This window comes from Phyllobates terribilis, unplaced genomic scaffold (assembly GCF_046119375.1).
Source record: "Phyllobates terribilis strain yellow unplaced genomic scaffold, ASM4611937v1 Scaffold_2__4_contigs__length_985480577, whole genome shotgun sequence".
Lineage (NCBI taxonomy): Eukaryota > Metazoa > Chordata > Amphibia > Anura > Dendrobatidae > Phyllobates > Phyllobates terribilis.
In genome coordinates, this window is record NW_027362762.1 from 648,259,006 (window position 1) to 648,281,734 (window position 22,729).

At 41.4% G+C, this 22,729-nt stretch overlaps 1 protein-coding gene across 1 annotated transcript in view; it reads left to right on the forward strand.

The window, feature by feature from the left end:
- Window positions 1–22,729, forward strand: part of HEATR6 (HEAT repeat containing 6) — a 49,731-nt gene that overhangs the window by 21,414 nt on the left and 5,588 nt on the right. The window contains exons 6-18 of the mRNA XM_073666685.1: window positions 1,620–1,721; window positions 4,558–4,695; window positions 5,758–6,038; window positions 8,103–8,280; window positions 8,390–8,596; window positions 9,468–9,567; window positions 10,756–11,114; window positions 11,273–11,395; window positions 12,416–12,502; window positions 13,640–13,774; window positions 18,837–18,959; window positions 19,314–19,438; window positions 21,097–21,193. Of these exons, the coding sequence (XP_073522786.1) occupies window positions 1,620–1,721; window positions 4,558–4,695; window positions 5,758–6,038; window positions 8,103–8,280; window positions 8,390–8,596; window positions 9,468–9,567; window positions 10,756–11,114; window positions 11,273–11,395; window positions 12,416–12,502; window positions 13,640–13,774; window positions 18,837–18,959; window positions 19,314–19,438; window positions 21,097–21,193 (2,055 nt within the window). The remainder of the gene's footprint in view (window positions 1–1,619; window positions 1,722–4,557; window positions 4,696–5,757; window positions 6,039–8,102; window positions 8,281–8,389; window positions 8,597–9,467; window positions 9,568–10,755; window positions 11,115–11,272; window positions 11,396–12,415; window positions 12,503–13,639; window positions 13,775–18,836; window positions 18,960–19,313; window positions 19,439–21,096; window positions 21,194–22,729) is intronic.

Here is a 22,729-nt window from a genome sequence, read left to right on the forward strand (position 1 = left end):
GTCATAAAGACCCCTCAAAGGGACTTCAAATGTGATGTGGTCACTAAAAAAAATGGCTTTGCAAATTTTGCTGGAAAAAAGAAAATTTGCTGATGAACTTTGAACCCTTCTAACTTCCTGCCAAAATTTTTTTTTTTTTTCCAAAATTGTGCTGATGTAAAGTAGACATGTGGGAAATGTTATTTATTAACTATTTTGTGTCACATCACTCTCTGGTTTAGCAGAATAAAAATTCAAAATTTGAAAATTGCAAAATTTTCAAAATTTTTCCCATATTTTTGATTTTTTCACAAATAAACGCAAATATTATCGACCTAAATTTAATACTAACATGAAGCCCAATATGTCACGAAAAAACAATCTCAGAATCGCTAGGATCCGTTGAAGTGTTCCAGAGTTTTTACTTCGTAAAGGGACACTGGTCAGAATTGACAAAAATGCCAAGGTCTTTAGGGTCAAAATAGGCTGGGTCCTGAAGGGGTTAAGGGCTACATACAACTTTGAAAAAAAAATGTAGTGCATGTCATATACAGCATTACAAAAAACATGTCTGCTTTTAAACTGTCTGGTTGTTAGGGGGTTGTATATCTGCTGCTTAGTGGGTTGCTCTCCAAGCTTCAGCAATGTCTTTTATCAAGGTGTCTCATTGTGTTCAGCTTCTTCATTCTGTCCTGTACTGATAATACCAATTAGAAAAGTGTGGGTAACAGAATTGTGCTTTTAGGCTGTGTGCCCACAATGTGTTTATTAAGCGTTTCCGCAGCGGCAAAACCGCTGCAGAAACGCTTAAAAAATGCTTGGTAGAAGGCCTGCCATGTTCCCCAATGATAATCCGCATGTGCTGTGCACATGCTGCGGAAATTTCCGCTGCGGATTATCATTGCGGAAAAAAGCTCAGCACTACCAATTATCTTGCGGAAGTGCTGCGTTTTCGCCGCCATTGACTTGCATTGGAACGCATGGAATCCGCATCACTGCATCTAAACATGCGGAATCCAAGCGTTTCAATTTGCGGATGGTACCCGGGTGTGGAGGACAGGAGACTCTCCTCCGGACCCAGGTACCATAGAACCTGTAAAAAAAAAAGAATAAAATGAAAAATAAATATATTTACCTTCTGATGGCCCGCAGTGCGCTTGTCTCCTCTCCTCCACACCCGGGTACCATCCGCACATTGAAACGTTTGGATTCCTCATGTACAGATGCAGTGATGCGGAATCCATGTGTTCCAATGCAAGTCAATGGCTGCGAAAACGCTGCGCTTCCAGGTTTTCAGCTAGTTAAAAGCGGACAAACCTTCCAGAGTGGTAGTTCTGGTCAGGAGCTTCATCCTGCTGCAACACATTATCAGCCCCTTTGTGTTTGTTCTGAGTCTACACTATAATCTCTGTATTTATATGTAGTGATAATAGTGCATTTAAACAAGCACCCAGATCAGGAAAGAGGAAAGTGAGAGCCCTGATTAGAACTGCTCTGGAGACTGCCCATGCTGAGTTCAGTGGAGGAAGGAGGGAGATGAGCACCCAACTGCTGACATCAATGGGCTGGAGAGAGGTGATTGGGATGATAAGAATTAACTCTTCAATTACAAGTAAAACATTTCTTGGTATCTCTTCCAGTTGTTTCAAAATGCTTTCAAAGGCATACAGTCTATTTTGAATGGTAGCAAAATGATCCTAATGGAAACCGATCTACTTGGATCCTTGTTAGCAGTGCTAAAGGTATTACATTTTCTTAATTGTCAAATATCATTCTGACTATATTTTGTGTGTTTAATATCTATTTTAACACCTTTTTGTATTGCTCATACTGGGAGGTGATATAGGAAATTGCATTAACCGAAAATGCATACAAGTCAACACTGAATTAATGAATAGTCAGTGCACCCACTGACTGGTAAAGAGTACACTTAGCTTGTCAGCCAATATAGCTTACTGTGTATGAAAGTATTAAATACACACTTTCCTATGTAATAAACCTGACTGCACATGGCATGCTCAAAAGCTTTATTTCTCACCTTGTGTAGTTGGGAGTGCTGGCTCCTGTCCATGGTAGCTATTTTGATGCTGCGTATAAACTCCTTTACTCAGTGTGTGTGACAGCACTAGATGTCAACAAGCGATTCATCTGTCTCTACTCGCACGTATCTCTCAGCCACTTTCTAAGGCTCAAAACCAGTCTGAAAGACCACCTAATTAATAAATACCCCTTTTATGCACTAACTCTGCATCTTCATTTTCCAAGACCCTGTAGTCCCATTTTTTTTCTATATGCAGCCCCCAAGTAAATTAAATAATAAAAAAATAATAAGTCGTCTTGGTCTGCAGTAGTAGATTACAGTGGCAAACAAAAGTTTAGCATTTTTTCTTCTAGTGTGATTCCTTCTGTCTGGTTGTTGTGATGCCATTTTCCTGGTGATGAATTGAAAGTGCATGTAGTTATCATCATGTAAGACCTTAATTTTAACCAAAATGCTTTAGCATATTGATATGGTTAAAGAAAACTGACTGCCAAAAGTTTGGCATCTACTGTTTATTGATCACAACATAGAGAGTAATTCATTGTTTACAATGCCATAACTTAGTATTTTGTAGCATAGCCTCTTGCTTTAGTTACTGCACCACACCGACAGGGCATTGAAGCCACTAGGGTATTCAAGACATATTGAGGGGTCTTACTCCATTCCATTTGTAAATCTGCAAACAATTCATCTTTATTGCTATGGATACGGGCCCCAACTTGTCGCTCTAACTCATCCCAAAGGTGCTCTATAGGGTGTAAATCAGGTGATTGACTTGGCCATTCCAACAGGCGAGCATTTTTCTTTGCTAACCAATTTTTGACGAAATTGACTGCGTGCTTAGGATCATTGTCTTGCTGGAATTTCCATCACCTGCCTACTTTGGTTTTACCATGTGGCAGCATTACATTCTCCAGTATATCCTTGTACATGGTAGCATTCATAATTCCATCAATTCTGTGCAGAGGGCCAATGGCAGATGAAGAAAAGCAGCCCCAAACCATGACATTGCCTCCACCATGTTTCACTGTAGGTGTTTGGTACCTTACATCATTACGTTTTCCAATTAGGCGGTATATATATCACTTGCCATCACTACCAAACAGATTGAACTTGGATTCACCTGACCACAACATCTTAGACCAATCTGTCTCTTTCCATTGGCTATGCTCTTTGGCAAACTCAAGTCGGACCTTCCGGTTCTTTGCAGAGATGAAAGGCTTCTTGACTGGAACTCGTGCATTCAGCCCTACTGCTTTTAGCCGTCGTGCCACAGTTTGGCGACTCACTTTGACCCCATATTTTTCGTTCAATTCATGCGAAATTTGTACAGCACTTTTATAGACATCGGATACTGACTTTTTCTTAATAATGTGATCAACTCTGGAGGAAGTTTTCCGTGGTCATCCACTTCTAGGTTTGTCAGCTGTTCCAGAACCTTCTTTTTCTTTCTTTAATATATGTGACACTTGACTCTGAGAACAGTTGAATTCCATAGTTACCTCTTTTTGGCTTCTGCCTGACTTCACTCTCAGAACAATAAGCTTCCTGACATCTGGTGATAAATTTGGCTTTGTCTTTGCCATGTTTTAACATAAGAACGCACGCATAAAAAAAAAAAAAAAAATTAGGAAAAATTCGATTACCCATGACAAAATATCCAAAACACTTGGCCCAGCAAATGTTGAAAACTGACACATAAAGGGATAAAACAATGTCAAACACAATTTTCATCCTTATAGCTGACAACCATTTGCTTCCAGTTTACTAAAATCACCAGGAAAATGGCATCACAACAACCAGACAGAAGTAATCACACTTTTAAAAACAAATGCAAAACTTTTGGGTGCTACTGTAAATGGTGTGAGATGTGTGGGCAGCAGAACGCCAAAGGTCACTAGACCTGCTCTAGGTCGCTAGACCTGCTCTGGGTCGCTAGACCTGCTCTGGGTCGCTAGACCTGCTCTAGGTCACTATACCTGCTCTAGGTCACTATACCTGCTCTGGGTCACTAAGACTGCTCTGGGTCGCTAGGCCTGCTCTGGGTGCGCTAGGCCTGCTCTGGGTGCGCTAGGCCTGCTCTGGGTGCGCTAGGCCTGCTCTGGGTGCGCTAGGCCTGCTCTGGGTGCGCCAGGCCTGCTCTGGGTGCGCCAGGCCTGCTCTGGGTGCGCCAGGCCTGCTCTGGGTGCGCCAGGCCTGCTCTGGGTGCGCCAGGCCTGCTCTGGGTGCGCCAGGCCTGCTCTGGGTGCGCCAGGCCTGCTCTGGGTCCCTAGAAGAACCAGACCACACAGAATGTATGATGGGAAAAGTGATATATTTTAAAGAGGAATGCAAAGGGTTGAACAAAGAACCATAAAATACAGGTCAGACACAACATTTTATCTACCTGTACAATGATTGGTTTTTATTGTAGTTTTTATCAAATAATAAGTACTGTTACAGTCTCCCTTGGGGTCTGGGGGGAGGGGGCGCTGATCTTAGTAGTAATGTGTACTTTTGTGTTGTGTAACCGTAGTTATTTAATTAATTTATTGCAGAAGTATATGTTCTATGGACTTCCTGGGCTCAATATAGAAATGCCTTTAGTACTTTATCCATTACCTTTGCCTCAGTATGATGGAAGATCACCTTCGAAACCAGAGCAAAGTGAACCAACGTCAGTTCGACCGACTTGGGTAAGAGATTTTTTTTATTAGAGGAATCTGACACCAGTTTCTTTGCCGTTTTAACCTGAGAGCAGCATAATGTAGAGACAGAGACCCTGATTCCAGCAGTGTGTCACTTACTGGACTACTTGGTGCAGTTTTGTTAATCTCCTGCTGATAAACAGTGATTTTATCATTAGAGGACTAGTAAACATGCTGTCATATAGTCCTCCACAATCATGAGCCCTGTATAACCAAGCCCCCACCACTGATTGGCTACTTACTGCCTATGCACCTTGTACAACAAAATCTGCCAATCAGTGGTGTGGGCGGGGTTATACAGAGCTCCGCAAACCAGAAACAAATCCCATAGCAAAAATACTGGGATACCTTTACCAAACAAATCATTGGGTAAGTGTCACTGCTTTCTCATAAGAAAAGCCAATGCTGTCGTTTTCCGTAAGTATTCAGCTCATCATCAGCGGGCACTCCAGGCCAGATCGCTGTCGCATCCTCTGCAACCACAGCCATTATGCCCCTGACTATCTACATAATGAAAAAATATTTAGTAAAATGAATGAGAAAAAAAAAATCGTAGCTATCATAGCCACATTTACTATAGAAAAAAAAAACTGAGCTGTGTCTTCTGTCAACAGGTCAAAAGCGGGCACTTCTTGTTCTTATATTATTCCCGCTGCGCCCATGAGTATTCCAAGAACTCCAGGTTTTGTCTTTTTAAATCTGCTGCCTAGTTCCAGAGATATAAGCCTTTTTTATTTAGGGCTAATTCGTATGGTCTTTATTAATGGGGTGTTGCACACAGGGTAATAATACAAAGCAGCTTAAAGATACCCCCTCCATCTCCCTAGGGGAATCCTGTGAGCAACATCTCCTTTTAAAGACCAGAAAATAAAAAGGCCTTTTATTTCTGGAACTGTATAGCGGATTTTATTAAAACAGAAAATGTAATACTCAAGTGGGCCAAAAAAATGAGCAAAAATTGATCACTTTTGACAGTTCCCCTTTTAGTTAGTCCTGTACTGGTTAACATTAAAGGGTCTTTTTTTTTTTGTTGTTGTTTTCATAATGCAGAATAGAAAGAAGAAATCTAGAGGTAAACCAAAGAAAGGCCAGCACGGAGAAGAAAAAAAGGATGACATGGAGAATGAATTGTCAGATGGTCTTGTACCTACACTAGACAAACTAACAAGGAGTGTGGGCGATGCAAATTCAAGTGTCTACTTAGGTCCTCAGAAATCACCAATGAAAACTATTGGCAAAGATACTGTGGTCTCACCTTCAAGATTTAGGAAATTCTACAGTAGTGACTCTGAATATTCAGACGCAGAAGGCTGCCTGCAGAGTAAAATAAGGTTAGGAATGGAGTTTTTGTTATGCATCCGCAGTTGGATTGGGCTAAGCAAAGTTTTCTATCTTTTGGAGCTGTGCAAATCAACAAGTCTTCTTCGAGGCAACGTATAATTTATTTAGCCAGGAAGAAATCTGATCTGAAATCTGCAGACAAATACAAATGTATTATGCTAAAACACCTACAAATTTGTTTATAAAGTAGCACTAAAGCATTATTTTCTGTGCCAAAAAAAGTTTTCAGCATTTAGGCTCTGTTCACTCCATGTTCTATGAGTCTGTAGTTTGTTGTTCCAGCTGTACACTTATTAGATTATCATACATGTGCAAGTGATTGTTATATAGCATATTTAGGCCGGGTTCAGACGAGTGTATGAAAAATCGTTGGATTTTCATCCTGAAAACTTGTAAATTTTCATCTGTGTGTCCATACTTTACGTCCGTGTGCAATCTGTTTTTATACCCCTACATTTTAAAATGTACGAGGTCAAATTCAGTTTCCTATGTTAATAATGGCAATGTGTTTGTAAAAATCTGATGCAATACGGATGTACTGAATGGGATTTGTTTTTTATTTTTGTTTGGGCTTTTTTGTGCACCCATAGACTTGAATAGGCGAGTCTCTTCCAATACTCCGGAAGTGAATGCTGCGATTTTTTATTTTTTTATTTTTTTTATTTTTTTTTTTATAAGATCACACCAACACTCAGCCCTTGCATAAACGCTGTAATCTAAAAAGCCCAAATGATTTACTTTGGTCAGTGTGCTGTCTGAACAAGCGCTTATGGTGAGACTATGTAAGACATGAACTCAAAAGTGCGTTATGTGAGAAATTTTTGTATTATATAGTAGTATAAGCATACAACAGTGCACTCGGGGGCAGGACAAAACAGTATTGTAGTTTGTGGGGTGCTTCCATGAAAAATGCATTGTACTATTTTCTTTTTTCTTTCTTGTGTGTAAAAATGGAGGCACGATGAGCGAGCGTGTTCTGTTAACCCTTTCGGCGAGCATGCTCAGGTGCTCGAATGTTATGTTTGAGTCACTCCGTGTACATGATTTGTGACTGTTTGACAGCTTTAATACATGTGAGGAATGCCTAACAAACAGGCATTCCTCACTTGTATTAAAGCTGTCAAACACTCGCAAATCATGCACACGGAGTGACTCAAACATAACATTAGATCACACCATAGATACTCATAAATCTCGAGTAACTAGCATGCTTGCTCATCACTAGTAGGGACCCAAATCAGTTTATGGAGCTCCATATCTGGATCTTAGATAAGGTTTGTGTCTGAGGTTTAAAAATATTATTAGAACTACCATCAGAATGGAGCAGGATCCCTATTCTACTAGTGAATCTGTCTCTAAAATCCCCCATAGGGCAAAAAGTACTGCAAGACCAGACCATCCCACCTATATGAGGTTGTACCTCCAGGTTCTAACCCATGGGTGTTAATATAGTGTTGACCCCAATCTTGGAGCTTTATCAGCCTCACTTCATAATAATAGCACTAGAAGTTCACTATTGAAGACCACAAATTTCCTAAACTGACAAATGGCAATTTCTCCTCAGTATGACCCATATTGATGCCAATGTTTGTCTATTAAAGAAATTGATTAACATTAACTTTGTTTGTTGGAAAACCCCTTTAAGTGATGATAAAATCATTCAGAATTTTGTAAAAGTTGCTGGATGTGTGACACAGCCCCACTGTCTGCCAGGTATGATGCATCTCCTTAGCCGGCATCATATTCGGGGACCCGAAATATGATGTACTAGTCAATCAAATGTCATAAAGGTTAAGATGAAGAAAAAAAGTGGATAAGCCCTGTTAAGATTGCGTGGCTGTGTGCTTGATGATGTTATACAACTGTTTGCAGTGGATGTTATTGAAATTCCTAAACTGAAGCCAGACGTTTTGTTTTATGGAAAAATCATACACTTCTTTATATAGCCAAACAGTATATGCAAAGTGAATTACAATACTTATCTGCATTTGATCATTTATGGGTTATCTTTTTGTCAAATGTTTTTTTTTTTGTTGTTGTTTTTATGGTCTAAGGTCCTTCCAAGCCAAAGTTCGTCAAGGAGCATTATCCTGCTTTCTGTCTACAATAAAGTCAATTGAAAAAAAAGTTCTTTATGGCTATTGGTCAGCCTTTGTTCCGGATATGCCTGGAATAGGAAGTCCACAATCTGTGTCTTTGATGACCGTTGTGCTTAAAGATTATTCTCCAAAGGTAACGACTCACTTTGTCTTCAGAGCAGTTTTATGGGAGAAGTGAGTGAATGAAACGGTTTTTGATTGTCTGCAAGGATAATTTTTCCTTGTCATATTCCCTCTTTTAGACCCGTGCATGTGCTCTTCAAGTCCTGTCTGCTATTCTTGATGGTTCAAAGCATTTCCTTTCTGTTGCTGATGATGCAAATGATCATAAAAGAGCTTTCACTCCTTTCTCTGTCACGCTTGCTTCAAGTATACGGGAACTTCACCGATGCCTGCTGCTAGCAGTGGTTGCCGAGTCTTCAGCACAAACGTTAACACAAATCATTAAGGTATATTTCATTTTATGCTTTCAGTATTACAACCTAAGATTCATTAAAGAGGTCCTTTGGTCACTATCTTGATCTTGGTAGAGGTCATCAGTATTCGGATTGGTGAGGGTCCGACACCTGGCACCCCCTGATGTAAACATTGAATGGAGGTGCACTGCATAGCCACTGCTGAGTACTGCAGATTAACTCCTATTCTCTTGCCAGGTTTCCGACCCTCACCAGTCCAATATTGATGACCTATCCAAGTGATCGATCTCATGATCATGCTCACCTTAGGTCAGTTTTAGCCCATTCTATAATTACCATACTTAAAGGGAACCTGTCATCTGGTATGCCCCATATGAGATATGGCCACCACCATTCATCCCTCATATACAGCATACTAATATGCTTTGTATACCCCCAATCCGGCCTGCAACAAAAGGAAAACACCTTTTTTATTATAATCACCTGCGGGTGGTCGGGACTGAGGGGCGTTGCTGGTCTTGGTCTGGTGCCACAGCTTTAGAGCCCCGGTTCTCTGGATCGGTAGGGGTACCAGTGGTTGGACTGTCAGCGATCAGAAAGCTATTCTCTATCACTTGGATAGGGGACAACGTTCAAACTTGAGACTATCCCTTTAAAGTCTGTCTTACCAGGGCTTTAGAGATTTACCGCAGAATAAGGATACTTCTGATATGACTTGTCAGACTACCTTGAAAGGGAGAGGATGCTGATCTTGGGCTGCCCCTAACATGATGAGCATATCAGCTGCTCCACATTATTTTCTACATGCTCATTATTTGCTTTTGCAACTATTATATAAGACTGAACTCAAGAAGTGGAGTGTGTATAACCAATTTAACTTTTAACTTCTTAATTTCTTTTCCAGTGCCTTGCAAATTTGGTGTCCAATGCACCGTATCATCGGTTGAAAGTTGGCCTTCTTACTAGAGTCTGGAACCATATTAAACCTTACATTCGTAATAAAGGTGTGTACATGTTTTAAGTCTCAGATATTTAAATGCTTGTTGGGCTACATTCACATTCACACATCCGTATGAGTGTTACCATCCAAGAGGAACAAACTGACTTTTTCTTCTTCTCAGGTTTCATTCTAGTTGCATCTGTTTTTATACTTATCCCTTTTTCTCATTGAAGCAGGTAGACTGTCTGAACTTTTTTTATCCATTGACTCTTAACAATGTATCAGTTAAAAATGGATGAATCTTGGATGGAGCTTTGAAACATACAGTATGTGTTCATACGGATCCCCATAAACTTTAATGGCTGAGTCTGAGCCGCAGAATGGATGACAATAAGACATGCTTTGAGTCTCCCAGACCGGAGAGATGGGCCCATTTTTGAAACTGATATATGTATGGGTACATGTGCTGTCCAAAATAAAAATGAACTGGACCAAGAGGTGTCACACGGATTTATGAATGTTGCCTTAAAGGCAACCTGACAGCAGGTATATGACCACAGGCAGCATGTATCAGACATGTATGTTTGACTTTAAAATTCTGCGGCATTTCAGAGAAAAACCCACTTTAAAAGCCCCTTAGGATCAAGCCACATGGGTGACTAGTCAGAAAGTCCAATCCCTGGTGGAAATCACTGGAGACCAACATTTCCGACTAGTCACTGTGTGGCCCAGTCCCTGACAGGCTTATAAATTGTGGTTTTCTTAGAAATGTCGAAGACTTCAGAAAGAAACATACTTTAAAAGCCGACCAGGGACCAAACCACATGGGTAACTAGTGGGAAAGATGGGTCCACTGCAGCTTCTCCCCGCCCACTCTCCTTGATTGATAGGTTTCTCCCTGCGTTTGTATAGGAAGAGATCTGTCAGTTATTAGCAGTGGGCTGGATGAAGCCATCTGGAACCAGCCTTATTGACTAGGCTCCCATGTGGCTCGGTCCCCTGCGGCTTTTAAAGTATGTTTTTTTTCCTGAAAGCTTTTCCGAGTCAAACATACCTGGCTGAGCTCATACAGTCAGTGTCTGCTGCCTGTGGTTCGGGCAGCCTGTATCCGTCATCAGGTTCTCTTTAATCTGAATTAAGTTAAAATGTCATCATGAATTTTTCATAATTGGCTTTAACCGTTTTTGCTGCTCCGTGCCTACATATGTAAGACATGTCTGTGTCATTTATTTCATGCGTTTTTTGTCTCTAGATGTGAACGTTCGTGTCTCTAGCCTGACGTTACTGGGCGCTATCGTGTCTGCTCAGACGCCTTTACCTGAAGTGAAAGTTCTTCTGCAGCAACCAAGTGTTTCACTGCTGCCAAATGCCGGGCCTGCAGTCATCACTCGACTCAGTGACCCCGACTGGTGGAGGAACGAGACTGTCCCGGAAGCAGAAGGCCGAGCAAGCCTTTATTGTGAGCAGCCACAGGCCGAGCCCTGCTGGCTAATACGGTTGTGCATCTCGCTGGTGGTTAATCCAAGGGAAGACTCCTATTCCGACAGTGATGTCAGCTCCGCCGCTAACATTCAGTACGAACCTTCTCCTGTCCGACTTGAAGCCTTGCAGGTGTGAATGTCAATTTCTCGCTCCTCAGTCCTAAATAGATGATTTTGAGCCATATTGATATTTTTTGCATTAAACTTTATGCGATTTATGGTGGGGTTGCAGTTTAACGTGGATGTATGATATAAGGACTCCGTTACAAAATGTATTCTGTTCTATAGGTGCTTGCCCGTCTCGTTAAGGGTTACTTCAGTATGGCACAGAGTTATCTCATGGAGCTGGGGGAGGTGGCATGTAAGTGTATGCAAGAAACAGATGCGTCTATCCAGCTCCACGGTGCAAAGGTAATTTTGTTTTTTATGCGTTTTCTTGTTACACTTATATGAATTGCTCTTGATATGACTAAAGCAAATCTTACATAACAAATATATATACAAGATATATGTACATTTTTTTTTAAGAGTTTCCTTGTGTTATTTCGCTAAGATATAACTTTCTGATCAGCTATGGTCCCATCCCTGGGTTTATCACAATCCTTACACCGCAGTATGCATCTCTACATGCTGTTCAGGGTCCTGCCGCACAGCTCTGTTGCCCTAAATGGGGTCGTGCCGCAGCCCTTTGTACAGCGGGTGGTGGGATGCAGGGAAAAATAGTGGCCATAGCGTTAAACAAGTGCTGTGGCCCCTTCTTTCCGTGACAGTAGTGATAAGTTATTATTTTGTAAGATGTGAAAACCCATTTAATAGGTCTAGCTACCTGTGGTGTAGCCGCCCATTTCAGACATTTTAGTGCAGCTGTTGCCCCTTCATTTTGCAGAGCCATCAACATACCATGTGTTAAAAGGTCTTTAAAAACTGGTGGATTGCACCATCTTGTAGAAGTCATAAGACTGTAATAGTCTTCTAATTTCTGGTGTCTGATCGGGATATGTCCATCAATGAGAGAGGCTGCTCATAAAAATCCTCTTACTGCGGACACACTGTTGCAGGTAGAGTTGAAGTCAGAAGATATATGTAATGGTTAGATTAGAAGACCTTCTGATCATGTCCTAATTCTTATAAAAAAGTGTACGCTTTTGTGGTTAAAATGCATATAAAAGAAATCCTTTTTTTTTTTTTTTTTTTTTTTTTTTTTTTTTTTAACTGTTTGCCTGCTCTTTCAAAGTGCTGCCCGATCAGCTAATAGCCTTTCTGCTTCTAGCAAGCTGCTGATTTTGCCAACAGTTATGTAGAATTCTATGGCAGCTATTCATCTGAATAATCATCCATGTCGTACAAGAGAAGATCCAGTCCGATAAAATAGGAGTCGTTCATCTGACGTCCCTAATAATATCAGCTGTGACTGCTTGATTTATTTTACAGTTGTTAGAAGAATTGGGAACAGGTATTGTCCAACAGCAAAAACCCGATTCGTCAGTCCCTGTTTCTCAGAGGGTGACTGTTTGTCAGGTATGTTAAGAATCTGTTTTTCGATTACGTATATATTTGTAAGCTATATAACATGTTGAACCATCATTTTTGTGAGGATTTTATAAAGTGTGAGGACATAAAGGAAGCGTGTTATTTATTCAACACTCCGATCTTAAAGGGGTTGTCTGGTCCAAACTGATAAGTCTGCAGTCACTCTGCAGATTCCCCAGCTTCTGTGCCGAGACCGGACGGTATGTACATGCTCATACATACCCTCTGTTCCCGGGTCTGAAAACGGCGAATCCCCACAGTGTGTGTGCTGGTGGGATTCATAAGTCTACAGTCACACGGAGTGACCGTAGACTTATTGGTTTGGGCCAGACATCCCCTTTAATATGCACAAAATCCCAGCACATCTGCCTTTAGCTGGGGGGAACCAGTCATGATTAATAATAATAATAATCATCTTTATTTTTATATAACGTCAACATATTCCACAGCGCTTTACAGACATTATCATCACTGTCCCCACTGGGGCTCACAATCTAAATCCCCCTATCATTATGTCTTTGGAGTGCGGGAGGAAACTGGAGAACCCGGAGGAAACCCAGGCAAACACTGGGAGAACATCCAAACTCCTTACAGATGTTGTCTTCGGTGGGATTTGAACCCAGGACCCCAGCACTGCATGGCTGCAGTGCTATCCACTGAGCCACCGTGCTGCCCCCGATTATCCATACGATATGCCATTAATGTCTGACGCCGGTCCCACCTATCTCCAGAATGGGGGTCCCCCTATCTCATGTTCCAGCTGGCTTCTGACCACCAGTGAATGGAGAGATGGTGCCAGAACCGATTCTCTCCATTCTTTGCAATAAGAGTTCTGAATACAGCAAAGAGTATTTGCTCAGCCGTATAAGGAACTCCTGCTGCATTAATGGAGAGAGGCCGCAGTTATTTAATTGTAGGAAATACATTATTGGATTCACACTAGGACATGACAGAGGAGGGACAATTGTAGTGTAAATGGCATGGCTACGGAGGGCCCGGTACAGGGCTCTGAGATAAGTGATATTACATATGGCTCATGGATAAAGATTTATTGTACTTATTTCTAGACAAGTGCAATAATTCATTACAACCGACAGATTGTAGCTTGTCTTTTCTGTTAAACAGGCGGCAGCGTTTTGGAGCATGATCTTGAGTGGTCCTTTGCCTGGAGCTTTACAGAGCGAGCAGCATCCTACCCTTCAGACAAGTGCTTGTGATGCCCTTTCATCTGTTTTGCCAGATGCTTTCACCAGTTTACCGGTAAGGAGATATAGATATATTTTTTTGTTCTTAAAATATCTGCTTTTCCAAGCCTAAACTGCAAGCTGATAATCTTTTTCTCATTATATGCTAAATTTTACAAAAGTAGAGAAGTTTTTGGTTATCGTTAAACAACTGAGAAAGAGAAACTTTTGTGTCCATTCTAACAAACGTAACACACTTGCCACACTTAAACAAGGGCATAGATAAAACCACTCATAAAAGGGATCAAAACTATTTATTTGATTGTTGTGGTACAATAGTGCTTCTGAATAAGTATTAATGTCTTTACACACTTAGAGAACCACCTACCACCTTAAATTAGGCTACGGCAGCTTGCCCAGCATCTTCCCATCACCTCTCGTGGCAGCATAAATTGTGAGAACACGAGATTTCATGGCTTTGACTAAAAGAGCACTTTTTACAAAAAATAATACATCAGTACTCAATGTATATAATGTATATCTATAACTGCTGTATTAAGGGTGCACAACTTACAGCCTGGTAGTCACATGCAGCCCACAATGTCAATTCATTGCAGCCCTCATCCATATACTCACAGATGATAGTGTCTGGTAATATGTCTTTTCCATGTCGTGGAGATGTCACTAGGTTTTTGCTATGTAAACTGAGAGCACCATAATGTAATAGCAGAGACCCGATTCCAGCTTACTGGGCTGTGTTTTGCTGTTTCAATACAACCAGTGTTTTATCAGCAGGAGATTATCACTACAGGACAACTGACCTTGTGCCTCCTGGTCCAACCACCCCCAGCACTGATTAGCAGCTCTGTCACTATACAATATACACAAAAATCAGTGGTGTGGACGGAGATATACACAGATCAACTACTGAGCTCTGCTAGATCTGCAGCAGAGAAAACTGTGATTCCATCCCAACTGCTGCACCCAGTAAACAAAGCGATACATTGCTGGAATCAGGATCTGTGTCCCTACCTCACGCTGCTGTCAGATTATGTAGCAAATACCTGCTGACAGCCAATGTCGCGTTCAAGAAAATATAAAATGAATGACTTTTATTCATCTTACAAAAATTCACATATATAAGATAAGTAAAGTGACTCGCCCAGTTGATAGCGATTCACATAGCAGCAGGTACAATAGCACATTGAAAGACCCCCAGACGAAGGCTAAGTGTCGGAACCCATGTTGGAGCTGGCACCACACTAGCAGGAGGACCTCTTACAGGTGCACACTTCTGTGGTGTTATTACCAATATTATTTATTGTATTGATATATATGAACTGGGTCTGGTCCTGGCTTTGCTCTTTACTAGATAGCTCACTACATACATTTTTGTCCCTGTAGTTTTTGAGCTTTGCTTGACCAAATCTAGATGTTTCTTCTTCTCTAAACCATACTTTTTATATGTTGTTATACCTGCCGCTGCGTGTGTCACCACCTACTCAGTAACTCTCTGGTTTACTTGTCTTTATATATGTATTTTTTTAAGATGAATAAAGATCGTTCATTTTTTTTATCTTACATATTGACTGTGTGCACATTTTTTGCATAGAAATTGTAAATATTCATATATTTTCTTTTTTTATATAAATACTATGATATATCTCTTGTATTTTTTAATTTTGTATGTTATTGCTGTATGTGCTTTATGATACATGTGGAGTCACGAGGGTCAGTGGGCGCTCTCGTCCACTGGGCTGTCTGTCTTTAGAAAGACCGCACGATCCAGGGCTCATCGCCCTGAACAGCCGTTCTCCTTCCCCCATGGGCAGAATACTACCCAGATAACACAGGGTGAGGGTACCACACTCCGGTAAGACTTTATTGGGTCACCAATAGTCAAAAACATATAGTACATTCCCAGCAAGTACACAAGATGTGCAAATGAATCTCACCCTTCCGCTGGCTCAACGGTGATAAAAACCTCCGAGACTTCGGGGCATCCACGGCCAACTACCCCAACCCGTTCACCCTGCTTTTGGCGGGCACCCACAGAGTGGACGTAGCGGCAAGCTTAGGAATGTGGGTTCAATGATGGACAGTGGAGCAGATCTGTATTCCACCAGCTGGAACCATGGTTCCTGGCTGACGTCCTGTAGAATCACCCCAGTTACAGGGACAGGCCCCTTTTATACACCATAGCCCTTATTTCAGTACACTGTCCCACAGGATTGGGGGAAGGTGGGGAGAGGTAATTCCTTATTGTTCAATTAGATTGCATATTTGTCCTCCAAGTTGTGCAGACTTGTACAGCACAGGGAACTGATGCAATACGTAAACAGCAGGCATTCCACAAATTAAAATAAAACAAAGGTCAGTGGAAAGTCTTACATGAAACAATGACCTACTGAACAAAGGAACAGTACTTCTGGTATAACTAAGAATAATTCACCCCCCCCCCCCGCACCAGTGGCCAGATTGAAACATAGAAAGGTAGAGTTGGAAGGGACCTCCAGGGTCCTCCTGCTCAATGTAGGATTCACAAAATCCTCTCAGACAGATGTCTATCCAGCCTCTGTTTGAAGACTTCCATTGAAGGAGAACTCTCCATCTCTCGTGGCAGCCTGTTCCACTCGTTAATCACCCTCACTGTCAAAAAGTTTTTTTAAATATCTAATCTGTATCTTCTCCCATTCAATTTCATTCTATTGCTTCTAGTCTTTCTTTGTGCAAATGAGAATAAACCTGATCCCTCTACAGTGTGACAGCCCTTGAGATATTTGTAGACAGCTATTAAGTCTCCTCTCAGTCTTCTCTTTTTTGCAAGTTAAACATTCCCATATCCTCTAACTGTTCCTCATCGGACATTGTTTGCAGAGCGGTTAGCATTCTGGTCGCTCTTCTCTGAATTTGCTCCAGTTTCTTCAGGTCTTTTTTTAAAATCTGGTGCCCAGAACTGGACACAGTATTCCAGAGGAGGTCTGATCAAAGAGGAGTAGCGGGGGATAATGACTTCAAGTGATCTAGACTCTATGCTTCTGTTAATGCAACCCAGAATTCTGTTTGCCTTTTTTGCTGCTGCATCACACTGTTGACTCATGTTCAGTCTGTGATCTATTAGTATACCCAAGTGTTTTTCACATATGCTGTTGCTTAGCCCTATTCCTCCCATTCTGTATATCCTTTTTTCATTTTTCTTGCCCAGATGTTACAAACTAGTCTGTTAGTTGCTGCCCATTGTTCCAGTTTATTTAGGTCTTTTTGAATCCTCTCTCTCTCTTCTCTAGTATTAGCTATCCCTCCTAGCTTTGTGTCGTCAGCAAATTTAATCCGTTTACCCTCAATTACTTCATCTAAATCATTGATAAAGATGTTGAACACCACAGGTCCCAGGACAGAGCCTTGTGGTATCCCACTTGAGACATTCTTCCAACTGGATGTGCAACCATTTATGACCACTCTTTGGGTCCGATCACTAAGTCAGTTATGAATCCACCTAACAGTTGCCTTGTCTATTCCTTAGTTGGTCATTTTTTCAATAAGGATGGTATGAGATACTTTGTCAAATGCTTTGCTGAAGTCAAGATATACTATATCAACTGTGTTTCCTTGATCCACCAAGTCAGTGATTCTGTCATAGAAGGAAATTAAGTTAGTCTGACATGACTTCTTAGTTACAAACCCATGCTAGCTTTGGTTAATCACTTCAGTCTTATAAAGGTACTTACATACATGTTGTTTATTTGTTCAAAGATCTATCCTGGTATGGAAGTAAGGCTCACATTGATGCTGTGTCATCTTAAGACAAAATATGACTAATACTCAGAAAAAAATACATATTTCTCATATTTGAACAGGATTTTTCTGGTGATATGACATCTGCAAAGTCATATTCTAGCTCTTCGTGTGGGGTCTTTTTAGTGGCAAATCAGAATTACTGAAGTTGTATTTACACTACACGATTGTCCTTGTTAAACAGCTACTAATCAGCTGTTTATAGCCTGTACCAACATGCTGACTGCACTGCCATTGTTCTCGGCAGCACATGTCTTTTTTACACAGGATGATGCGTTGTCGAGAACAATGATTTAAAAGCAAGCTTAAAAATCATTTGTCCCAGGAACCTAGAGTTTTTTAGTTCATTCGTTGGGCATTTAGCAGCCGGTTTACACTGACTATTGGGAAGTCAACATTCCTAGCATCACTCCTTCATGATAATCTGTAACTGCACCCTTACATTCATATTTACGATAAAAGAGTAAGTGAAAGGATCTGAGATAACTGCCTTTAAACTGAACTTAAGGGCGGATTTTATCAAGGGCAATATAAATCAGATCTTAGCTGCAGTCGCGGTTTGGGCAGCATGAATCACTTGACAGATTGCCTTTTAAAGTTTAAATGATTGGTAGTGTATGATAGATTCCCTTTAAGTTAATAGCATTATATCACAGCAGCATCTATCAGCAGGTTTTTGCTACCTGAGAGCAGCTTCATGTAGGGGAAGACACACCCTGATTCCAGCGATGTATCACTTAGTGGGCTATATTTTGCGGTTTCAAGAAATCAGTGTTTTATCAGCAGGAAATTTATTACTACAAGTGTTATACTTCCTGATCCAACCATACCCCCACCATTGATTAGCACCTCTCTGACAGCTTTCTGTATATACTGTATATTGACAATCAGTGGTGGTGGTGGGGTTATACACAGCTCAACATTCTGATCACTGCTAAATCTACCGCAGAGAAAACAGAGTATCACTACTGCTGCACTGAGTAAATATCACTGGAATCAAGGTCTCTGTCCCTACATCATGCAGCTGTCAGATTACATAGCAAAAACTTGATGACATATTCCCTTTAAAACAGTGTCCTAATGCTTACATCTTGTAAGCTACCATAAGCCTAATTTGCAATTTTATGTTTAAGAGTGGTGAAATATTTTAAAATCCTTAGTGTGTTATCAGCAAATCTTACATTTGGAGCTAAAAAATGCCCAAAAATGTAATTGGGAACGATCTAAAGTGAAATTTGCCAATAGAATTAAGGAAAATAATCTGGAAGAAATTTCTTTTGCATGTAAGAATAGTTACACAGAATTTTCAATTTAACTGAGTATTTATTTTCTTATAATTGCAGGACAACCGTCAGATACTATGTATAACACTGCTGCTTGGTCTGAATCACAGTGAAAATCCGCTGGTAAAAGCTGCCGCTGCCCGAGCTCTGGGAGTATACATCCTATTTCCATGCCTCCGACAGGTTAGTCCTTGTCATTGTCTCTCTAGATGAGTGTTGTACAGAAGTCAGTGCAGTTCTATATGCTGGAGCTGACAGCAAATACAATAATTATACCATTCACTTTCTATTTGCAATATAAGTAAACCATATTTTTTCATTTAGATTTTTCCCTTTCCTCGGCATTCTGGTACATTTTATGAAATGCGCTACCCACAGACTTTTCTAGCATGTCTGCTTCCACTTGTCCACATTTTACTGCCCACTATTCCAAGTAGCTAAATCATGCAATAAAATAACTTAGAATCAAGATAAGATTTTTTAAAACAAAATAAATCATGGTATCTTTAGTGAATTAATATTTTTTATCTTTTGTAGGACGTCTTGTTTGTAGCAGATACAGCAAATGCTATTTTGATGTCTCTCAATGACAGATCCCCAAATGTGCGTGCCAAAGCCGCTTGGTCACTAGGCAATCTGACGGACACATTAATCGTTAATATGTAGGTATTATACACTCCTCAATATTGATATTGTAACACCAAGAAGGAAAAATCATAGATTTTTGGAAATCATTGATTGATGGACATATTAATGATATGAAATTGATTAAAAAATGGAAACCACATTTTCGAAATATCTTGATTTACTTGGTATAGAGTATCCGCACCATGCACAGAAATACATGCACTTACACGCCTTGGCATAATATTAATGTGGTTATTACTGACCAATGATGTCCCAGATGAGCTCGATGGGAGACGAGTCCAGAGACTCTGCAGGCTATGGTAACACATTTAGGCCATGCTGGCTGCTCACCGTAGCATGCCATGTAGAAAAATGGCTCATTAGACCCTTGGAGAAATGGCTGTACCACTATTTCCATGATTGACCCATTCTGTACTGCAAGTGAAATTAGACATCACACACCAAGCTTAAGCCGTTAAACATTGTCTGCACAAACCATCGGCTCTGCCATTTGCATGACTTTGGGCTATGAGTCATGTGAAGACCCGGGGTCTTCCGTGGGAAGAAACACTACTCAGACAACACAGGGTGATGGTAAAACAGTGTGGCAATACTTTATTGAACCACCAAACGGACAATAAACACATAGAACAGTCCCAGCAAATGCCCAAGGTGGTGCAAATTACACAGTCTCACTCTTCGCCTGGCCTGCCGAGAATAGAGCAGCTGCGACTTTGTGACATCCAGGGCCAACTACCTCAACCAGTGGCCCCTTGCTTTTGGCGGGCTCCCACAAAGAGGAGGTAGCAGCAAGCTTAGGAAGTTAACAGTCCATCAAGGTACAAGGCCAGGAGACCCGAGGGTCCCACCCTGGCCTCTCCTAATATCTCCATGGGTTCCAGGCGACCGTAGGGTCCAATCTGGCAACCCCAAACAACATATCCATGGGGCCAGGTGACTTCATCGTCTCAACCTGGTCTCCCACTCAGTATGATGGCCCCCACAGTCCCCCACTCAGTATGATGGCCCCCACAGTCCCCCACTCAGTATGATGGCCCCCTTAGCCCCACACTCAGTATGATGTCACCAAAGCCTATCCCTCACTCAGTATGATGGATTTCACAGTATGATGGTCCCCATAGACAACCCCTCTCTCAGTATGATGGCCTCCATAGACAACCTCTCTCAGTATGATGGACTCCATAGACAACCTCTCTCAGTATGATAGCCCCCATAGATAACCCTCCCACTCAGTATGATGGCTCCCACAGCCCACCCCACACTTGGTACGATGGTTCCCACAGCCCCTCACACAGTATTATGGACCCCATAATCCATCCCCTCAATCAGTATGATGCCCCATCAAGTACTGACGTTTCAACTAAACATTACTCGCCCAGCCGAGTTTCCCTGCCGCGCTGCTGTGGTATGTGCAGTGTGAGTACCTATCTCCTTTCACGTATATCTGGGATGTCATTGGTCGATATTTGCAAAGTTTGCTGCCAGCAGAAGATCTTGATGGTTTGCCTGCCCAAGTGCATTCAGCCTACCAGAGCATTCCTCAGACAACCATTAATAACTTCATTGATAACATGCAAAGCATGTAAATGTGTGTGGCACTCATACTTAATACGAAATGTCTTGAAAATATTGATTTCATATAAGTATTCATATGTTTAACAAATTATTTCAGGGAGTCTATGGGACATACTTTTCAGGAAGAATTTTCAGACCTGTTGCTTCTGAAAATGCTGAGGTCAGCAACTGAAGCATCAAAAGACAAAGATAAGGTATGCAACTACATGTTATTCCTACAGGAATTGTTAAAATGAAGTTTGTCTGTCTGATCTTTAGGCATTCCAACCCCCTTATCCGTCTTCAATGTGATGTAGGCATTTACTTTCTCTGGCAGAGGGTTAGGTACGTGCACAGGCACATAGTGTCTTGTTCCCGCAAGAAGATTTATTTAAAGTTCATACTCTTCCAACATAAAGAAAAACAAACAGCCTTTTCTTCGGCATAAAGACCAGCAAAGAAAAAACAAAATTGTCCATATCTCACCCAGTCAGAGCAACGTCAAGACTCTTGCAGCAGAAAGACCTCTTTCTGCCTCGAGCAGACCAGTAGACGACCTCTACTCCCAGACAGCTAATGAGGTAGCTCAGCTGCCTTTTATACAGGCTGCAAAATTTGGATAGGAGGTTTGGGAACTACCAGTCCTGCCCAGTTCTCCCAGTAGTATCTAAAACCCGGACCCACAATTTGGGCCCATTAACAAAAACCTCTCTGCACTATATGTGCTGGAGCCTGCTGTTCCAGGTTTCACATCACCATGGCTAGGTACCTTGGTGACACACACACACTTTATCCAGGACTTCACCCTCCTCCTTCTGCTTTACTACTCTGGGAAGAGGAGTTTGAATTGGTGGTCTTGCATGTTCCCTGCTGCTTCATTCAATATTCATGCTCTTCCAGTTGTCTCCAGACATTTATTGGCCATCTTTCCATTTAAACTCCTCATCACTGCAGTCATGCACAGTTTTTCTAACAGAATATATTAAACGTGTTGGAATCTCTCTCTTGTAGATGCAGCTTTTCTCCCAAACTGACCAGCATTTCTGTCCATACAATGGCTGCTGGTGGAGGAGCATGTGTCCATGTGTCCATCAGCCTCCTGCAATTGTAAAAGACCTCAAATGGGAAAGCTGCTTCCCTATCAGATGAGGCTGATGGACTGGTTGGTCACATGCTCCTCCACCAGTAACCATTGTATGGACAGGAATGCTGATTCATTTAAGAAAGTTGCAGTAATAAGAGAAAGTGGCCAACCTCTTTAAAGAGTACCTATAGTAGTAACCAAAATCAACAACCCATTTTTATTTTTTCATTCAAAAGTGGGGAAAAAAAAGCAACTTCCTAAATGTGCAGATGTGCTGTAGAGTGAGATGTCAGTCAAAGTGCCAGGGCGTGATTACAGCCGCTGCTCATTTTATAGTGCGTGGTGATTGTAACACTCCATGCTCGCCCCTATTAGGGAAAGCGAGCGACTCCCAGGACAATATGAGTAACTTTCCTCCAGATAGTCGTGCTTTTTAAGCAGTATGAACACCCATGGGCACCCTGCAATCGCTCAACAATCAGAGATTAACAGCAGCCTTTAAGACAGGGATGTCAAACACACAGAAGGTAAAAATGAAAAACTTGGACAAAGTCGTAGGCCAACCAGTAGACAGTGTAATCGCCCCACAAAGTCCTCCATACAGAATTCAGACTTCATCACTCTTGACCGGCTTAGGCCTGGTTTGCGTTCATACAGTGCTCTATGC